The 18215-nt window shown below is 47.3% G+C and overlaps 1 protein-coding gene across 3 annotated transcripts; it reads right to left on the bottom strand.

Moving 5' to 3' along the window:
* Window positions 1–189: 189 nt before the first annotated feature.
* REST (RE1 silencing transcription factor) lies at window positions 190–16782 on the bottom strand. 3 transcript variants are annotated; one of them, XM_072861332.1, is made up of 4 exons: window positions 16693–16782; window positions 14451–15361; window positions 8766–8849; window positions 190–5744 (listed from the first exon to the last, which is right to left on the bottom strand). In XM_072861332.1, the coding sequence occupies exons 2-4, from the start codon at window positions 15349–15351 to the stop codon at window positions 4042–4044; spliced, it is 2688 nt and encodes an 895-aa protein (XP_072717433.1). In that variant the 5' UTR covers window positions 15352–15361; window positions 16693–16782; the 3' UTR covers window positions 190–4041. The 3 variants fall into 3 exon arrangements, with proteins under 3 accessions (XP_072717433.1, XP_072717434.1, XP_072717435.1); XM_072861333.1 differs by lacking the exon at window positions 16693–16782 and adding an exon at window positions 16359–16478; XM_072861334.1 differs by lacking the exon at window positions 16693–16782 and adding an exon at window positions 16332–16349.
* Window positions 16783–18215: the final 1433 nt, after the last annotated feature.

Here is an 18215-nt window from a genome sequence, read left to right as displayed (position 1 = left end):
CTGTCCCTGTCTGCAGTCAAGTCTGCGTGTGCACGCACGTGGCATCTATGTACTGGCTCCCCCAGACCGTGCTGGCTTGAGGTCTTGAAGAGCTCTGTCAACCATGCTTGCACTGCTCCTGCCTTTAGCTACAAACGGCTTTCACAGCCATTAATAAGTGGGAGATAGAAGCTGCAAGTTCCTTAATAAAGTTTATTTAATCATAACTATGCTTAGGAAAATACACTTGAAAGGGTTAATATAATGCAATTTAGTTTAACTTTATACTACATTTTGGACAAAAGAGTTCTTATACATGTTTTAGGTAAAAACAGGATGTATGATCTGGCTTGTTTTACATCTATTACAAACGTAGAAAAGACTGTCATGCACTACAGTAGAGAGAGCATGAAAAAAAATTACCTTTGGTTTAATTCAGAGAATACAAGTATTGCACTGTAAAAGCATCAAACATGGTGCAACTAAACATCATAAACATGTTTTCATGCCAGCTTACAAAGTTTGTTAGCTAGTGTAATTTTAGAGGGGGAAAATATATGTACACATAAAACAATTCCATTAGCTATTTGGATTCTGTTAATATTGTATGCATGCCACATATCTACACAACTGACATTCAAGGAAACTCTTGAATTTAATACCTTTCAGCTACATTACATCTGTTGAAATCAGTTAAATCTGTTGAAATCAATGACGTTACCATATCTTAACTGGCCTGTCAGTTGTTAAACATTCTTCTTTAAACGACTAAAGTTCCAGCCTAGATCATCAAAATCCAGAAATAGCAATTACAATACCATGGATTATTATTAATGCCTAGCTACCCACTTCTAGATCATTTTCAGGGCAGTTACTTTGAGTGTATAGATTCATACAGCAAAAGCCCAAAACACCACGTTGCTCAACCGAGGGCTGGCAGTGCAGGGGTATCAGTGTGCTAATCCTTCCAACCGCATACTGGAGGTTGAACACTCGTACAGGTATTATTGCCAAGAAACACAAAAATGCTACCATTGGCAAAACCAACACAAAATAATTTAAGAATATTGAAAAAGACCAAAAAAAAAAAGGTGTTGTTTAAAGGGAGATACAGCAATGTAAGACCACTGTATACGGTGGGTTACCTGACCTGCACCCCCCCTCAAATACTCAGTATTAGCAATGTCTAACATTTTAGTTACACATAATGCATTACATCGTTGCTGCTTTACCATAACATACTCCCAAACCTTGGTCTTAACCAAGCAGAGAATTCCAACACAGTTCTGCACCAACATTAGGTATTTCAGGACATTGTTGATGGGTCTCAGATAGAAAGAATCAACTTTTCTTCTTCTTAATATGTTAATAATTTATTTTCAGGTTCTAATCTTGTGGTAGGAAACACTGCCGAACAGTAGCCGACTGTTGTCTTCAAAGAGTTCTTGTCAGATCAAGCATTGAAACCTTGACCACTTCACAGAAATGTGCAGCAGAGTATCTGAGAGAACCACATCTTTGTTTTCATCTCATAAACAGAGATTTAAAGTCAGTCAACACCATTATTTTCATTTAAAAACAAACCAGAACAATTATCAGGCCAGTCCACAAGTTTATTTGAACATAGCTAAAGTCCTTGAAGTCTCTCACAAGATGGCAAAGGCTCTTCGCAAGGATATGAAGGGAGCTATAAAACCTCTACACAGTACTGGAATTCCCAGCATCTGCTTACATCGCTCACAAATGGTGGCAACATTTATATATAAAGGAAACACTATTATGAAGAAAAAAAAATACATCTAAGACTATTACAACTGGTTGTTTAGGAAAACAATTCAACTAGGTTTATTTTCTTAATGTTTAACATAAATATAGTTGCAACTTGATCTTCAGTTGACAATGATTGTCGCAGCCAAGGTAAGGATTGAACACTATCTAAGCAAACAAAAACTCACTATACATTATACAGTTTATTTCTGCCACGAGGGATGCCTTCCCTCTCAAATCTTTGGCCTCCTATTACCAATCTCTCCCAAAAGCAGAAGCAATGTAGCATTGTTGCTCTCTATTCATTCAAGGCAGTGGGTTTGTTTGGAGGGGAAGATGCTGTGGGGAGATGCAGAGAAGAGTAGGGTTTATTCCAGAGCTTACATTGAGAGTATTTGCCATAAAGTGCTCTGACAAATACTGTCTGAACTCCTCAACTCCACTCTCCAAATAACACCTGCCTCCAAATTTGCTTCTTTGGAGCTGACAGCCAGAGAAGCTGCCCCCAACTGCTCCCACTGGAAAGGCGGCTAATGACAGTCAGAAGAGTGCACAGGTGGGAGTGGAGGGTTTTGCTTTTTCCCTGCTGGTTTGGATTTTGTTTGTTTTGCCACTGGCTGGCTACAAGCAGTAAGTATGCAATCTCTCTCGTGTTTGTGTGTGCCAGAAATTGTACCTGTTTAGAATTAAAAACTCCTGGTATGACATTTCTTGCATGTAGACCTGAGATGACAATCTGATCACTTACGCATTTCTCTCTGCATGGAAGCAGGATGATTTTATTAGATGCAGCTTGAATGAATAAGGAGCAGGAATTCCTACAGTTTTTAATGCCAGGTTTGTTGCTTACCAGTCGATTTATCTTTATTTGTATTTTTGGTGTGCGAGATGTTAGATTTTGATGAACCATACTTAATATCAGTGCTACTATTTTACTTTTTTTAAGCTCATGAAGTTTGACTGCTGTCCACCACAGAAATGAAAAGAGGAGGAAAAAAAAATAATAATAATCTGGACTTGCAGAATCTGCAGACCATTTCCATTGAGAGTGAGTATTTTCCTGTCTGGTGATCCCAAATTATAAATTAGAATTTATTAGTCTGTATGTGTATTCAAAATATCAGAAGTGGCATTTCCATGATAAAACAAATCCTATAAAATAGTGTTTTGAAATTGCATTGATATCCTTTTGCTCAAGAACTATACAATTTTAAAGCCAGTCAAAAATATATAGCCAAGCACTTCATAACTTCAGCAACTTCATGCACAACTAATAATACCCCAGGAAAACAAGAAAAATCTGCAGTAAAGAGCATCACAGAAAACTGTCACAGAAAACTGTTCCATGGTAAGCAACGAATCTGAATGTTTCCAAATTAAAAAAAAACCAAACAAAAACCAAAAAACTTACACAAACAAAACCAAACATGCATATATAAAGTGTACATGTACTGCACAAGCGCTATTCCTAAAGGATTAAACTGCATAGGTAAAAATCAAAAACAATGTGCAATATTTTAAGCCCTTAAAGCACAATTAAAAAAAAAAAAAAGGCAGAAATTAAAAATAACAAACTTGCTCCCCCACAACAAAGCCAATTACATATCATAGTCATTAAGATATTAATCAAGACAGAGGTTCTCCAATCAAAAGTTGGAAGGACTACTTCCAAATTTTGGCTCACCATTCATGCTTAGGGGATCTGAAATGTATGCTTACAATTATAATTATCTTAAACAGTTACGTTCATCACTAGCCAACTTTGATTTCTTTTACAAAGTGCTCTTTTATGTAATAGAAGCTATCTTCCTGGTAGAAAAACCATCAAGTAGTTTAACACTTTGAACATCAAGACACATCGAGAACAACTAAAAAAAAAAGGGGAAAGGAAGAGGGGAGAGAGAGAAGGAGTTGGCTGCTAGAACAAAAAGCAACTAATGCCAATGGCTCTATAAACATCCAACTTATGTATTGTTAGCTACAGCCTTGTTCCTAAAACTCAATTTATCAAAGAATTGCATAAGCTAATAGACTAGAAGCTTACACTGACTTTACAGGACACAGCCTCATACACCCTACCTGCCTTCTCTAATGAAAAGATCCAATAGTTAATGAGTTCACCATTACACAAAAAGTTGTCAAAAATATTTTCAACTTAAAAAAAATCCAAACAAATCAAAAAACAAACCAATGCAGACACTAAAGCAAACCGTGCTTAAAAAAAAAAATCTACAATATCTGTACATAAGCTGTATAAGACCTTACAAAAGAAGATTCCCCCAACCACAGCTATTTCTACTCCTGCCCTTTTGTTGCCTTCTCAAGATAATACACATTGACTAAGTGGCGATTGAGGTGCTTGCTGTATTCACCTTCCTTTTTAAATGAGCGGTCACAAAAAATGCACACATAGTTCTCCCTGGCCACTGTGGTGTCTGCAGCTCCTTGTGACGTCTTTGGACTTGTTTCCTCTGGTACGGAGCGAGCGCCATTTAACCCCGAGTCATCGCTTCCTTCTGATATGTTGTCACTTATGTCGCTGCCTTCGTGGCTGTGGATGCCCTCATCCTCATCCATTTCCTGAGATTCATTCACTGCTGTGTTATCTGGAGATGATAAGGCCAGAGCAACTTTAGGGCTTTGCGTACACCCTTCTGGGGGTGTAGGTGCCGGCACAGCATCTCCTGTTGGCTCTGTTGCTGGCAGGCACGTCTTAGTCAGGTCCATCGGGTCTGAGTCACTCACAGTTTCTGCCACGCAGGTTTCCTCTGGCTCCTTCTCAGGTGCCAGATCTGGTACCACATCCATGGGCACGTCGAAGCTTTTTTCAGAAGACAATGCAGGGGAAGATTCCTCAAGACAAGTGTCCTGCCCTCTGTCTGCCTTTCTCTCCTCCTCTTTTTCACCAACAGTGTCTTCACTCTCTCCTGTTGCAGCAGGCATTTCTTGGTCCTCTACCTCAGCTTCTGTGTTTGCATCTTGAGCTGGCAGACAAAGCTGCCCTGGGTCTTGTACGCAGTTTCCTTTGGGATCGGTGCTCTCCCCCTTGAGAGCATGGCCACCACTGCTGTTTAATGCCGCTGTGTCAGTGGGATCTTGCTCCTTCTGGTTGCTGACCTCCGTGTCAGGCTTCACACATCCATCCTCTTCTGTGATAGGACACTCATCTGGCATCTCCTCATCCTCGATCTTCTCCTGATCAAGTTTACTGCTTTTCTTACTGTGCTTATTTTTCAGAACTTTCTTTTTTCTGTTTTTCTTGAGGCAAGAATTTTGCTTTTTAGGCTCCTCCTCTGGTACAACATCACTGTTTTGAGCTTCCTGGCAGTCTCTGGGTTTAGTTTCCACTTTCTTTTTCTTTTTTGTTGCTGCTGAGGTATCGTTTGCAGGCTCTTGCTTTGAGGAAGTTACTTCAGTCTCTGCCTTTCTTTTGATCTTCTTTGGTTTACATGTTTTCTCAGTATTTTTCTCAGTTTTAATATCCACCTCCTTGTTTTCTGAAGCCGATTTCCGACTTCTGGTTGTCACCTGGCCTGCAGAAACATTGCTCATAGGCTTCTTTTCCTTTGCCAAATTATCTTTTTTCTCCACTTTCACAGTTTTCTCAGTTTTCTTTGCAGCTGAATCCCCTTTCGTTTGTTCCTTCTCCGCTTTCTCATTAATGGTCTCAGAAAAGTCAGCTTCGCTCTTTTTAGTCCGTAGCTTCACCTTTGAAACATCCATGGTGATGTCAGAACAATCAGGATGCCTGGATTTGATGTGATACTGCAGGTTACATTTTTTAGATGCTGCGTAATCACAAACAGGACAGAGAAACTGGCGCGGATTGACGTGGAGCTCAACGTGCTTTTTGAAATTGCTGCGGTCAGCTGTTTTGTAGTCACAGTGTGGGCAAGTCAGAGGCTTCGGCCCATTGTGAACCTGCCTTGCGTGACGAGTTACTTCATGCTGGTTTGAGGCCACATAGCTGCACTGATCACATTTGAATGGCTTCTCACCTAAGGAAGGAAGGGCGGAAGGTAATGATGGTGATTATTAAGATTGGGGAGGGGGGGGCGGGGAATCACTTCCCACTAATACAGATACAGAAATATAAAACTCAAAAAGAAAAAAAAATATCCATGCGCCTTTAAAATTAAGTAAAGTCAACATAAGAAATCCACAGGTCACAAACACATTCACAAGACACCAAGAACAAAATACAAAAAAAGAGAGAAGGGGCAAGGGTTGGGAGGAAGGGGATCCAAAACCAAACAAGCAGTAACAACGTCACAGGTTCTGGCTATGCATACATACCGGCAGAGATCTCTCTACAGTAATATTAGCAAATGGAATCCATACCCAACTGGTCCATTGAATGCATTGTAGAAAAATGGAAATGTAACATTTGATGAATAGCAGTTTCACACAAACGTTTCAAAAAAGTCCAACTTTACACAGATTTAGCATACTTCATGTTCGCATTGAAAAGGAAATGAGGGAAAAGAAGCCAGCAAAACCCAAAGCATGTGAAAAAGACACACTGCTCAGATGATCTTTACCTCTGATAATTCAGTTCACTGTTACGGTGTCTCAAAACACACGACGTACTGGCTGCAGGCTACTCGTGGCAAGCCAACCATGTGCAGTCCCAAGCCACCATGTTACTACTGAAATCTGGATTTACAGTTTTGCAATGACTCTTGCAGAAGTGTTCCTGAAATGTTCTGCTTAGTGCATGCTGCTGCAGCAGAAGTGGCTTTCCACTTACACATCAAAGCAAATAGGAAAAACACTTCTAGTGCAACAACTCAAGTCCAGAAATACTTTGAGAACATCTGTGCATGTGCAAATTCAGCTGAGGGATTTGGGATGCTCCTGAGCTCTGAACCAGCATCTCAAAACTGACCTGCAGAACTAATGCATGCCACTTCCTCAGTATGTTGAAAATACACTCCCGCCCCTTCTGCTCACGGTACAATAGTACTTCTCCCACCCCTACAACCTACTGCCCTGACACTGCCCATACTCATGCTGCTCCTCTGCAGCACGACTCAGGAGACCAGAACAGCCTGCAGCAAAGATGAAGTCACTGTGACTGTGGTGCCTGTTTGCGTGTTAGCCACATGGCTGATCAGCATCTCTTTATTATTTAAAGAAGGGTTACTTTGATTCCCTACCATCTTCAGCCTATCTTCTTTCCTTCCCTCCTTTTTCCTCCCACTTCCTGGTGACATTTTCCACAAGTTTAAGCTTGATGTGCTTCACTGCTCATCCTTCTCGCAAGTACGGCCCTTTATCGCCTACCCTTTAAGGAACAGTTCCATGTTACACAGAGTGAGGACAAGAACAGCCTCGCTCTTACATACACATGAACAAGCTCTTTTAACTGCACAGAGTGCTCAGAGGTAGCTGCAACAGGGTAACTCAAAGGTTGTATGTGAAGAGTTTGTGTCCATCACCTCTGCTAAATCCAGGGATTTTGTCGCACAAGTGGAAAGGGCATGTACCAAGATGGCTAAGAATACAGCTGTGAAGTAGGCTCCAAACCACTGTCGTTCACAGCCTGACATTTGAAGACAGCTCTGGCACCAGTTTGCCTTAAAAGCCATCCTGTGAACTGCAGGAGTCCAGAAATTGCCACAGAAAAGGTTCAGCTGCCTGGGCAATGCGGCAAGACATGCAATAGACGTTATGAGAGCTATTAATAAAACATCCCTGATAGCAAGAGTCCCATGTGCACTCCCACTTCTGTCAGCACAGCTCACACCCCGCCTCCCAGACCTTTGAGTCAAGAGCCAAGGGCAGATCCCACTCCTCATCTCCTTCGGATTTGAGACTTCTTTGCACGGACAAGGGGAGAATAAGATGTTCATGAAATAGTTTCCAGGCTCAGTACTGACCAAACCATTTGCAAATTCACATCGAGCCCAGAGGTTCAGCCAAAAATGATTTTTGTTTCTGGAAGCAGAACACTTCATTCACAAAATTCTCAAACCAAAATACTGGCATGTCATTCTAAATCTAGCTGGTTTTAATGGGTCCAACCCCCCTGTGCACAACAGTTAAAACTGCCTGCCTTCTGGTTTCAATTCAAAGCCTCATCTATTGAAACTGAAATAATTACTGTTCAGGAGACTTTCACTACTGTTTGCTAGGATTAGGAATTCACCTAGGTCTGGTTAATTCAGATATTAGCAAACCAAAAGCACAGGCTGAGATCTACCTGAACTCCCCTACGAGGGCCACAAAGGACAACTGTGCTTATGTCTAGCATGCCTGTGCTGTTACAACTCAAAAATGCTATTGATTCATTCAAAAAGAGATTTGCAAGAGAGCGAGAGCAGATGTTTGTAACATCACAGCTTATGATCAGTAATGGAAAATAAAGGCTACTGAAAATTGCTAATTTGGCTTTTAGTGCCACAAGACTGAGTCACTTGTGAACACCCTCTGAGTTTGCTTTTTTCTCCTCTGTGTCTCCCTGCCATAAGCAGACACTACTTTACATCTTTCTGTAATACTAAGCAAAAGCTAAGGGTTCCCTCAGAACCCCTGGATGAGATGAAATCGCAGACATCACAGAGGAGTCTCTCAGCTGCTCAAAATTTTCCCAGCTTCATTGATTTGAACTGAGTTATGGCAGCAGACAGAAGACGAGAATCTGCTCCTGTATCATTACAATGCTGTATTTGCTGCTAGATTACTAGGACTACTAGAGCAGCCCTATGAACCTCAGAATACACCTTGGAAAGTAAAAGGGAAAGAAAAAGATATATTCCCCTGTTATCACTTTTATTAATTACACTTAGCATTTCCTTAGCAGGTAAAGATAACCTTCCCTGTTAAAACAGGGGCTAAAGCTCAGGCCATACTGCATGACATCTCACACAGCACTGGGCAGCCTGCTCTAGGTGGCCCTGCTTGACCAGGGGAGCTGAACCAGATGACCTTCAGAGGTCCCTTCCAACTTCAACCATGCTGTGATTCTGTGAACCACCCGCTTTTCCTGAGTCACGCTGCTGCTGCCCCTTACCAACCTGAGTGGGTGCGCATGTGCCTGGTTAAATGGGTCTTCTGAGAGCTGGAATAAGGACACATAGTACATTGATAGGGTCGCTCTCCTGCAAAAACAAACAGCAAATTAGTTACTGAAATACAGCTGATTCCCAAACTTGGTTACCGAGCCATACACACGAGGCTGTCACAGATCCCCAAGTTGTATTTGAGGGCACATTATCTCTCAGCAAAAGGCCACAGTGAGAAGCATATGCCCGAGCTGGACCAGTGCGATGTGTCATGCCTTATGAATGAGGGTAGCGAAAGGGCAGAATATGAGAGAGGCAGATCCTCATGTCCATCTGGGGTCAGACAGTAACCTCAGGCAACAGGTGATGAGGACAGCCACCTTTAGGAAGCCCTAAGCCACCAGAACCGAGTTTCCTACAGTATTTTCTCCCAACACTCAGAAGATGTACAAAAGATACAGACCCTGTAAGAAACCAGGTATGTTTTTGCTTCACGTAACACCTTACCTGAAACCTCCGTATTTAATTTGGATTAAGATGGGGAGCAACCATCCATTCAGCACGGACCTGCATTTGCCAGAACACAAGCGTAGATAGAGACTGGGTCTCTACTTCCAACATGCTATTGGCAGAGTGAAATTAGCTTGGAGTGTGGAAAAGCATGATGCCCTGCTCAGTGAAACTATGCTGCTAGTAAAAGCTCAAGTGTAGCAGCAACATTTATTTTGAAGACTCAAATCTCTCTGCCTCCAGAGTTACTGTTTCTGGAGAACTAATGGAAACTAACCTGTCATAAATTAGGTCTCCACAAGGGACAGTTAGCTTGTGTAACTATCAGTACGATACTTGAAAATCCTTTTCAAGTGAAGACAAGCCCCAAATAAAGGCAGACAGTTTTAGAATTAACATCTATTAGGCAGGTCCAGATAAGTACCAGGAGTGTTTGCTCCAAACTGCTAGCACAGCCGAGAGCTCTAGGCTGCCTTGTCTCCACTACCAGTTGTAAAAACACTTTTTAGTCTAGGGTGGATACCCCCAACAGAAGAGGGGAGTGAAGTTGGGAAGGGAAAAGTAATATTTATTACTCAGTTTTAATATTTATTCAAGCCATGGTTAGAATTACACTACAGCATTTGCTACATCAGTTGAAGCACACAACCAACGTGCTGTCCAAACCACTGAGATCCGGACATCAGCAAAAGCCCTGCATACAGGCTATTTGTCCACTTTCAGAGGCACAGTTCTATCTGCAGCAGCAAAGACCTTCATCTGCCAGTGTGTGATGTGAGGCTCCAGTGCAGGCCTTTGCCAAAATAGCAGTAGAAGCAGTCTTTGTAATGCAGACTAATCCCACATTTCTTCCTCCCATCAAACACTTAGACTATCATTCTTGATTAGATCAGCAGTTTAAAGGTAAATTCACCCTACCCCATACCCCCCTTTCCAGTTAAAACAAGGTAGGAGATTGGTGCAATACACACAGTAAGATTAAGTCATGTACAGGGGAGGGGTAGGCCTTTTGTTATAAAGAAATGGGTTTGTTTTTAAATGACTCCTTACAATCTGAAAATATGTGGCCAAAGGTCCTGGAATATTCAGTCATGTCTTCTTCCCATTACCTGAAATTTCGTATCTTTAAAGTTACCTACAACATTAGGAATGTGGAAAAGCCTTTCTTTCAGGTATTTTTATATAGGGCACAGCAACAAAACGTACTAGATTTAAAGTACGATGAATGCAACTAATTTAAAATGTGTTATTGCCACTTGAGAATTAAATGCCTGACTACATTGTAAGGGCTCTTTTATAAAATGCTATTCCCCAAAGGATTTTTATTGTAATTTTACAGGCTCATTACATGCAAACAAGCCACCAAAAAAACCTCTCCACAAGACACTTAAAGAATAAGCACCGACCTAGCAAAAGCTTAAGCAGGCACTTAACTCTATGCAAATGAACAGGCAGACCAACATCAGTGAGCATCAGAGAGTTTAAGATCATCTCATTATAAAGCTTTTCTTGTAGTGCTATTAAAAGTTCTGTCTGCTTGAAAGGAAACTGCTTCCATCAAATTTCCAACACTGTGGCAAGCAAGAAAGATCCCCTATGACAACCAAAATTAAAAAAAAATGACAGCCCAAAGCCAGGCACTGAACAATGGGACTGCCTGAAGTGGATGTCTGTCTTATATAGCCCTGCAGATGATTTTCAATTAAGTTTTCTAGAAATTGCTTCTAACAAGTAAAATGGAAAAAATTGAGAACAATGCTGTACTGTCTTGCACGTAGTGCAGTTCCAGGATCAGCAGTGTGGGTAGCTGATGGGACAAATCAAGTCAAAACTTGGTCTAACATGTCTAATGAGCACAAACGAGTCCAGGTAGATCTGTCCCTGACACAAAGGGTCCCTTCTGCTCCATCAGCAAAGGAAGGGACAGCCCTGAACATCTCCAGCCACCCCCTCCTGGGCAGCAGACAGGCTCTTCCAGATGTAGCTCTCCCAGCTGACAAGCTTATGGCCATCTGCAGAGTCCTTAAACCACCCCTCTGCCCAAGGGCCCCCATATTTGTCAGCAGCCTGCCACACAAGCACTGTCACAAGCTGCAAGGTATCTTCCAGTACAGGGCGGGTTCATGGACACCTGCTTTCCAACACGGACGCAAGCAACAGGCAAGCAGATAACCTCTGCCAGCCTTCCCACGGTCCCCAAACATGCCGAGGACAGGTATTTCTCCCACCATGCAAGGTACTCGCAGGCAGCCCCCTTCCCTGCTCCTGTCCATGTGCTCTGGCATTTGTTTGTGTCCTTAGTAAGTCGATTCAGATCGCTAACCTGCAGAAAACCAATCTGGGGAAGAGGAATGGAATATTTTACTGCCATTTTAGTGAGCTGAATCAACCAGTCCCAGCATACAGGGAGAAAACTGAGAGTGCCTTTCTCTAGCAGCAGCAGCAGCAGCAGAGCATTTGATCCCGTGAAACTGCACTCTGTACAGAGTCAGTGTTTCAGAAAACTGGATGGCTCAGACACAGCAGAATCCAATTATCTGCAAGGAGGCACTTTCCCACACAGAAAAAAGCAGGTGAAGTACAAAAAATAGGAGAGAGAAAAAAGTACCTATCCAAAATTATTTAACCTACTAACAATCAGGAAACTAAAGAAACAAACAATTACAACTTTCTTCTTAATATTCTGAACCCATAAAATAGGAAGAAAATGCAGTATCTATGTATCCCTCTCATCTTGTTTCCAGCAAATATTTTTCTTAAGTTTTAAATGAAAACTATAATGCAAAGATATTTTAGTATTGTTCAGACAGTTTTTATTAAATTCAGTACTGTTATGTTAACAGTCTGCAAACACTTTTGACTATAAAATATCTGTGGGTGTTTTTTCTGGGGTTTTTTGGTGGTTGGTTGTTTGTTTGGGGTTTTTTTGTGCGTTGTGGTTTGTTTTTTTTTTTTAAGGCAATTGCTTACACATTAATACCAGTAGAAACTTTTAGCCTGGTGTATAAACATACCTGCCAGTAGCTTATTCATTCTTCTAATACCCTTTAGCTTTAACACTCTCCCCCCCACAAAATCAATGTTACCGGAAACAAGGCACATTCCTAAATGAGTCTACTAACATGTTTGAAAGATTTTTATCAAGTGAGAACTGGCTGAAAGATCTTAACTTTTAGGTAAGAGCTAGCAAAGAAACAACTACCAAGGTGGACTAAAAAATACTGAAATCATAATAATAATCACTCATTTCAGCTTAACTAAAATAATGAAAAGATATGGCAAACCAAAGAACCAGAAACCTTGACTGCACCACTATTTTTAAAGGTGAAAAGAGGAACTGGACAATATCCTACATAGTTTAACATGCTTGTGGGTTTGTTTTTTTTTTTAATTTTAATACAGTTCACTGGTAAATTGGTCAAATGCAGTGATAACAGAGTGCTTCCTCAGCAAACATGCTTTCATGGTTAGTTCTTGTAAAACTCAACAAGAGCTTTCAGAGATCAGAGGAGGGACCTAATGTCATGTACGAACACAAGCAGGGACGAATTTAAAGTCGAGACAAATGTAAAACAGGCAGGCACCACAGCATGGGCTCACATTTGGCCATGAGTTCCCTGGATGATTTATTTAGTTTTCTCCTATTATTTTGCCATTTTTACCTGGTCTCTTTCCCGTTACCTCCCACAATACACACAAAGAAAACAAACTGGAGGATAAACCACACCATTTTCCTAACATCTCTCACAATAATCTTTGTTTACTTGTTTAGAAAAAATATTTAGACAGGACTGATTTTTAAACTGATGGTATCCTCTAAACAACAGCACGTGGTTATTGTTAGGAGAAGAATATGTCTTAATGTACTAAAACTCCCAGCAGACCCTCCCAACCCCGTCAAAGCAGATACTAAAGCATGCTGATGAACACAAACTTCTGCACACTTGAGCTCAAGCCCAGCCCCGAGGACGCCCGAGCCCAGCCCTCCCCTTCCAGACAGCTGCAGACAACTGAACTGAAGCCTCCAAACCATTCATGTCACTGCTGTGACAAAACATGACTTCAAAGGAGAAATTCCCCAGTGTTTTGCTCAGCTGGCACAGCCTACAATAAAGGGGAACCGAGTCAGGTCAGCACGCTAGAAGATGGTTAGCAAGTCTGCCCTCTCCTCAGAAAGCCTTGACAAGGTGGAAATAAAAGCTTCAGAGAAAGGTCTGAACTGCCCTCACACTTCCACAAAAGGGATCAGGAGGCAAAGCAACTGTACCCCACTGCCCAAAGAGGTGAGGTGGCTACAAGGTCCCCTCCTAGAAGGGAGTCTCAAGTTTGGCCACGCTTCAGGACTCCCCATGTGAGAGGCTGGCGAGGCTCTCTGATACAAAGCAATCTATTTCCCAAATCACCTGCGGCCCCAGCTCACAGGACGGCGGTAACACTGAAGGTCCTCTGATTTCACTGGTATAAACCAGAGTAGAAAGGGGCCTCACGCTTTTCCTTGAGATTACCAACCAATGTTAGGAGAAGACAGGAAATCAGGCCAAAGACTCCCTCGAGGGCTTCCTATAGGCCAACAGAAGTATGTGTCTACCTCTGCCTACTGCAGTGATGCAGACCTTAGAAAAAACGAGGCCCCTGTACATTAAGAGGAATTCATTCACTGGGAACACTACTCAACTCTTATTCTGACTTCATAGATGCTGGAGGGCTCCTTTGCATGTGTGTATCAGCTCTTTCTTCTCTGTAATAACAGCTTGGTCAAGTTTCAGCTCAGTCTGAAGGTACCATTTTCAAAACTACCTATGTGATTTAGGCACCTTTTGTCAACCTGCTTGTTTTGTTTTTACAGTACATCAGGCTTTCGTGTTGTAGACCCTGACAATCATCACCAGCACACTTTGTCATGCCCTCTTCAAAAAATCGGCTTAAAATTACTAAACAGGGTGTGCTTCATCTCCTCTTGGGCCCCTAACATTGAGAGATTTTCTCAGTCCTCTAGGACTGCAGACTGGAGCTCAAACCAAATCCACACTTCCATGAGGCTATAACCTGCTAGCACCAAGAGGAGAGAGCACAGAGCTTTATCGGGGTGGAACAAACTTTGCAAATAGAAGACTCTCAGCTTGCTTCATTCATCACAGTTTCTCAGTACTCTTACCACGCTTAAATCAAAAGAGATTAAAGACTTACCTGTGTGAGTTCGAATATGTTGAATATAATTGTTCTTCCTGTCTGAAAAATAGGAGCATTGTGAGCAGGTATACACCTTCCTGGGAAAATGATTTCTTAGGTGTTTCTTCCAGTGATATTCACTGACGGTAGTATAAGTGCATATGGTACACTTGTAGACTCTCTCATTTTCCCCTGCTTTGTTGTGGTGCTTCAGGTGAGCCAGATAGTGATCATATCTGTTAGTGTTATAGCCACAACGATCACAACGGATTGGGCCCTTAGAGAAATCCACCTCTTCTGCAGTGCAAGAATCCGACTCCTTCACCTGGGCTTGCTTTTCTGCATTTTCTTCCACAAAGAATTTCTTAGCACTGTGAACCCTGATATGATGCACAAACTCCTCTTCAGACTCGGCCTCGTACTGGCAAGGCTTACAACGGAACGGCTTGCTCTTTAAGCTCTTACACTTGTCCTCTGCGCTTTCTGGAGTACCCGGTGCTTCCAATGAGACATCTTTGTCCACACTGGGAGTCTTAGGAGGGGGGCAAGCAGCTGGACCTTGGGTTTCTACACTAGGAACTTCAAGAGAGCTTAATTCCACATTTTCAGGTGCCTCGCGGTCACTCTCCGCAGCCTGGGTATCCTCCATACCCTCTCCATCGCTGTCTGAGAAGTTGCTGTCCCCCACCGTTGTCAGTTCTGCCATTTGTCTCTCTTCTCCAACCAGGTAATCGCAGCAGTTGCCATTGACTTCTCCTGTCAAGGCCACGTTTGCCAACATAATAAGCTGAGGAGCTGCCAGCTCAGCTTTAGAAAGGTCGTGTAAGTCATACATGTCATTGGACAATGCCATACCGATATTAGCGCTGCCAGGAAAGAGGCTGTTCCCACTCGACTGTCCCAGCACTTGGGTTGCCATGGCAGTGATTCTGTTGCAAGAGAAAAGGAACACCTGTAAGCACCCGAGTCGCGGAAAGGCCTCCTCTGCTTTGTAATGTCCCTGCAGCCCTCCAGGTAACACCACAGCCTTAAGCCTCTTCGCGGAGGCACCGGGAGGCAGAACCCGGCGTGAGAGGCTTCCCCGCTACCACAGACCACGCTCGGCCCCGGGGGGCGGGGCGGGGGGTCCCGTTCCTCTCCCGAAAGGGCTGTTTGGTTCCGCCCTACGTGTGGCGCAGGATCCCACCGTGGGGAGGCCGGGCGGGGGGCACTGACGGCAGGGTCCCACGTCCCTGGTCCCGCAGGGCCCAGGCTGGGCGCCGGGCCGGGCAGTTTCGCAGCGCGGCCCGCTCCCACGGGGGCCGCCGGGACCCACCAGCTCCCGCGAGGCCCGCCATGTCAGACACCGGGGGCGGCGCAGGCGCCCGCGGGTGGGTGCTGAGGCCCACGGGCCCCGCCGAGGGCCCCCGCCCGGCTGCCGGCCGCCTGGGGGACCCCGCCGGGCCCAAGGCCGCCAACAAAAGGGGGCGGCCCGGCCCGGCCCGGCCGCCGCCGCCACCCCCACACCCCCCCCCCCCGCGGCCCGGCGCGGCCCGGCGCACATCCGCCGCGGGAGGCGGGGGAGGCGGCCGGGGGAGCCGGGCCGGGCCGTGCCCCCGCCGCCGCCGCCGCCGCCCTCCCTCCCTGCCAGGCATGCGGCCATTTTCTGCCTGCCCACACAAAGCGGCCCTCCCCGCGCCGCCCGCCGCCGCCCCCGGCCCGCCCGCCGCCGCCGCCGCCGCCGGGGGCCCTGGCCGGGCACGGCCGCCCCGCCGCTCCCCCTGCCGCCGGCCCGCGGGGACGGGAGACGAGGCGAGGGCTCGGCTTCCTCCTCCCCCCCGCGGCGGGCAAGGCAAGGCAGGGCAGGGCAGGGCAGCGGCCCCGGTGCGGGGCCGCGGGGTAGGGGAAACGGCTCGGTACCGGCAAGGTGACGGCGGCCGCACCCACCCGGTGCCCGGCGGCGGGAGGGCGAGCGGCGCCCCGGGCCTCCGCCCGGGCCCGCGGCCTGGGGCCCGGCCCGGCCGGCGGCGGCATCGCCTTCCGGCGGCGGCGAGGCCCGGCGAGCGCCCCCGCGGCCGGCGCGGCGCAGGCGGCGGCCGCGGCTCCTTAGCCGTGGTGCTGATCCCCCCCGCGGCCCGGCCCGCCCCGCCGGGCCCGGCCGCCCCGCCCGCCCGCCGGCCGCAGATCAGCCCTGGACAGCGCCTCTCGCCCGGCCCGGCCCGGCCCGGCCCGGCTCCCCCCTCCCGCGGGCCCGGGCCCCGCCGGGCCCCGCCGCACTCACCGGCGGCGCGGGGCCGCCCGGCCGCGCGGCTGCTGCGGGGCGCGGGGCCGGGCGCGCGCGAGGCGGGGAGGCGCTGCTGGCGGCGGCGGCGCGGCGGGAGGCGCCGCGCATTCCAGCACACAGCGCGCAGCGGCGGCGCCGCCCCGCCCCGCCCGCCCCCACCGGCGCCGCGCGCCCCGCCCCGCCCCGCCCCGCCCCCGGCCGCCGCCGCGATCGCGAGGGGGCGGGGCGGGCGGCGGGAGGGGCCGCGGCCGGTGGGGTGAGCCGGGAGCGGGGCGGGGGCTCGCACGGGGGAGGGGGTCCGGCAGGGCGCGGCCCCCCGGCGGGGGCGGCCGTGGCCTCCGCCCGAGGAGGAGGGTCGTCCCCGGGAGCGGAGCCCGCGGCCGGGGGGCTTGTGCGCGCCCGCCGCCGCCGCCGCCGCCGCCGCGCTCCCCTTTGTCCCGCTGAGGGAGGATGCGGCCCAGGCGACCCGCGCCGCGGTGTTGGCCGCGGCGTCGCCTTCAGCGCGCTCTGCCGCGGCACCGGCCGGGCCGCTCGGCGTTATCCGAATCGCCCGTAGAATGCGAGGCGCCTGGCGGAGCCGCGGGACCCCAGAGCTCCGCCGTGGTTCCTCTTTGTCCCAAAACGAGGGAAGAGCCCCGGCCCGCTGCCGTTGCGGCGCCTGGCCCTGCGCTCGCTTGCCGTGGCTGCGGCAGGTCCCTCGAGCAGCGGCCGGTGCCAGTCGGGCCGACGATACATTCCAGTCCTAAATGAGGAGCCCAGGCTTCCCAGTGGTTCTTTCTTCTCTTGGCCCTTCGACATTAATATCCGAAAAGTCACCTTGGGCCCGGAATTCTTCGGGCCGAGGCGATGCGTAAATCGCGAACCTTTCAGCGGGAGCCGGGTACCGAAAGAGCCGACATCACCGGGGGCTGCGAAAATCCCTCTCCTTGCTTCCTCGGGCCGCCTTCACGGCCTGCTTTGCTGCGCCGCTGGCGGCGGGCGCAGAGACGGGGGCAGCCTCCCCGGCTGGCAAAGCGGAAACTTCTCCGAAACCGGGGAAAGCAAATGGGGTTTTTCCTAGATGCAAAAATAAGCAGAGAATTAAAACTACGTCGGGAATTGTTGAAGGAGCGTAAAGATGTTTTGTCGGATGTTTACATGGGGTACCTAATGAGCATCCCTGGTCTGTTCCTGTTTAGTCTGTATCCCGACAGGAATTTCAGCTCAGCTGAGCCCGGTTGGTGCCGACGCTCCTGGGCTGCATTTCCAGTTGTGGAAAATTTTGAAGCTTCTCCCCCGATGGCTGAGGGATTTCATACGGCGTTTTCGTCCCTGGGCTTTGAAAGCTGGTTTTTTCCTAACCCTCGTCAGCAGAGGCTCTGATCGAACCAGTCCCCCGAAGGCTTTAAAGCAGGGTAGAGGAGTTCAGCTGCCAAGCAACTGCACAGCATCTGATTTAATTGAACCGTACAGGTGCTGGGGTCAGGTCAGGCCGCGAGTACCGGGCGGCGGGATGCAGACCACAGCCTGCTAACTCCTCC

This window comes from Ciconia boyciana, chromosome 5 (genome assembly GCF_034638445.1).
Source record: "Ciconia boyciana chromosome 5, ASM3463844v1, whole genome shotgun sequence".
NCBI lineage: Eukaryota > Metazoa > Chordata > Aves > Ciconiiformes > Ciconiidae > Ciconia > Ciconia boyciana.
The sequence above is the reverse complement of the archived record's forward strand: the minus strand, read 5'-3'. Positions and strand labels throughout refer to the sequence as shown.

Excerpts from the sequence above, each read along its gene's own strand:
- REST (XM_072861332.1), bottom strand. The coding sequence starts at position 15,351 with ATGGCAACCCAAGTGCTGGGACAGTCGAGTGGGAACAGCCTCTTTCCT. Across the intron at positions 8,850-14,450 it reads ACATATTCGAACTCACACAG|GAGAGCGACCCTATCAATGT; the intron begins GTAAGTCTTTAA and ends TTGTTTTTGCAG. Across the intron at positions 5,745-8,765 it reads GCACATGCGCACCCACTCAG|GTGAGAAGCCATTCAAATGT; the intron begins GTTGGTAAGGGG and ends TTCCTTCCTTAG.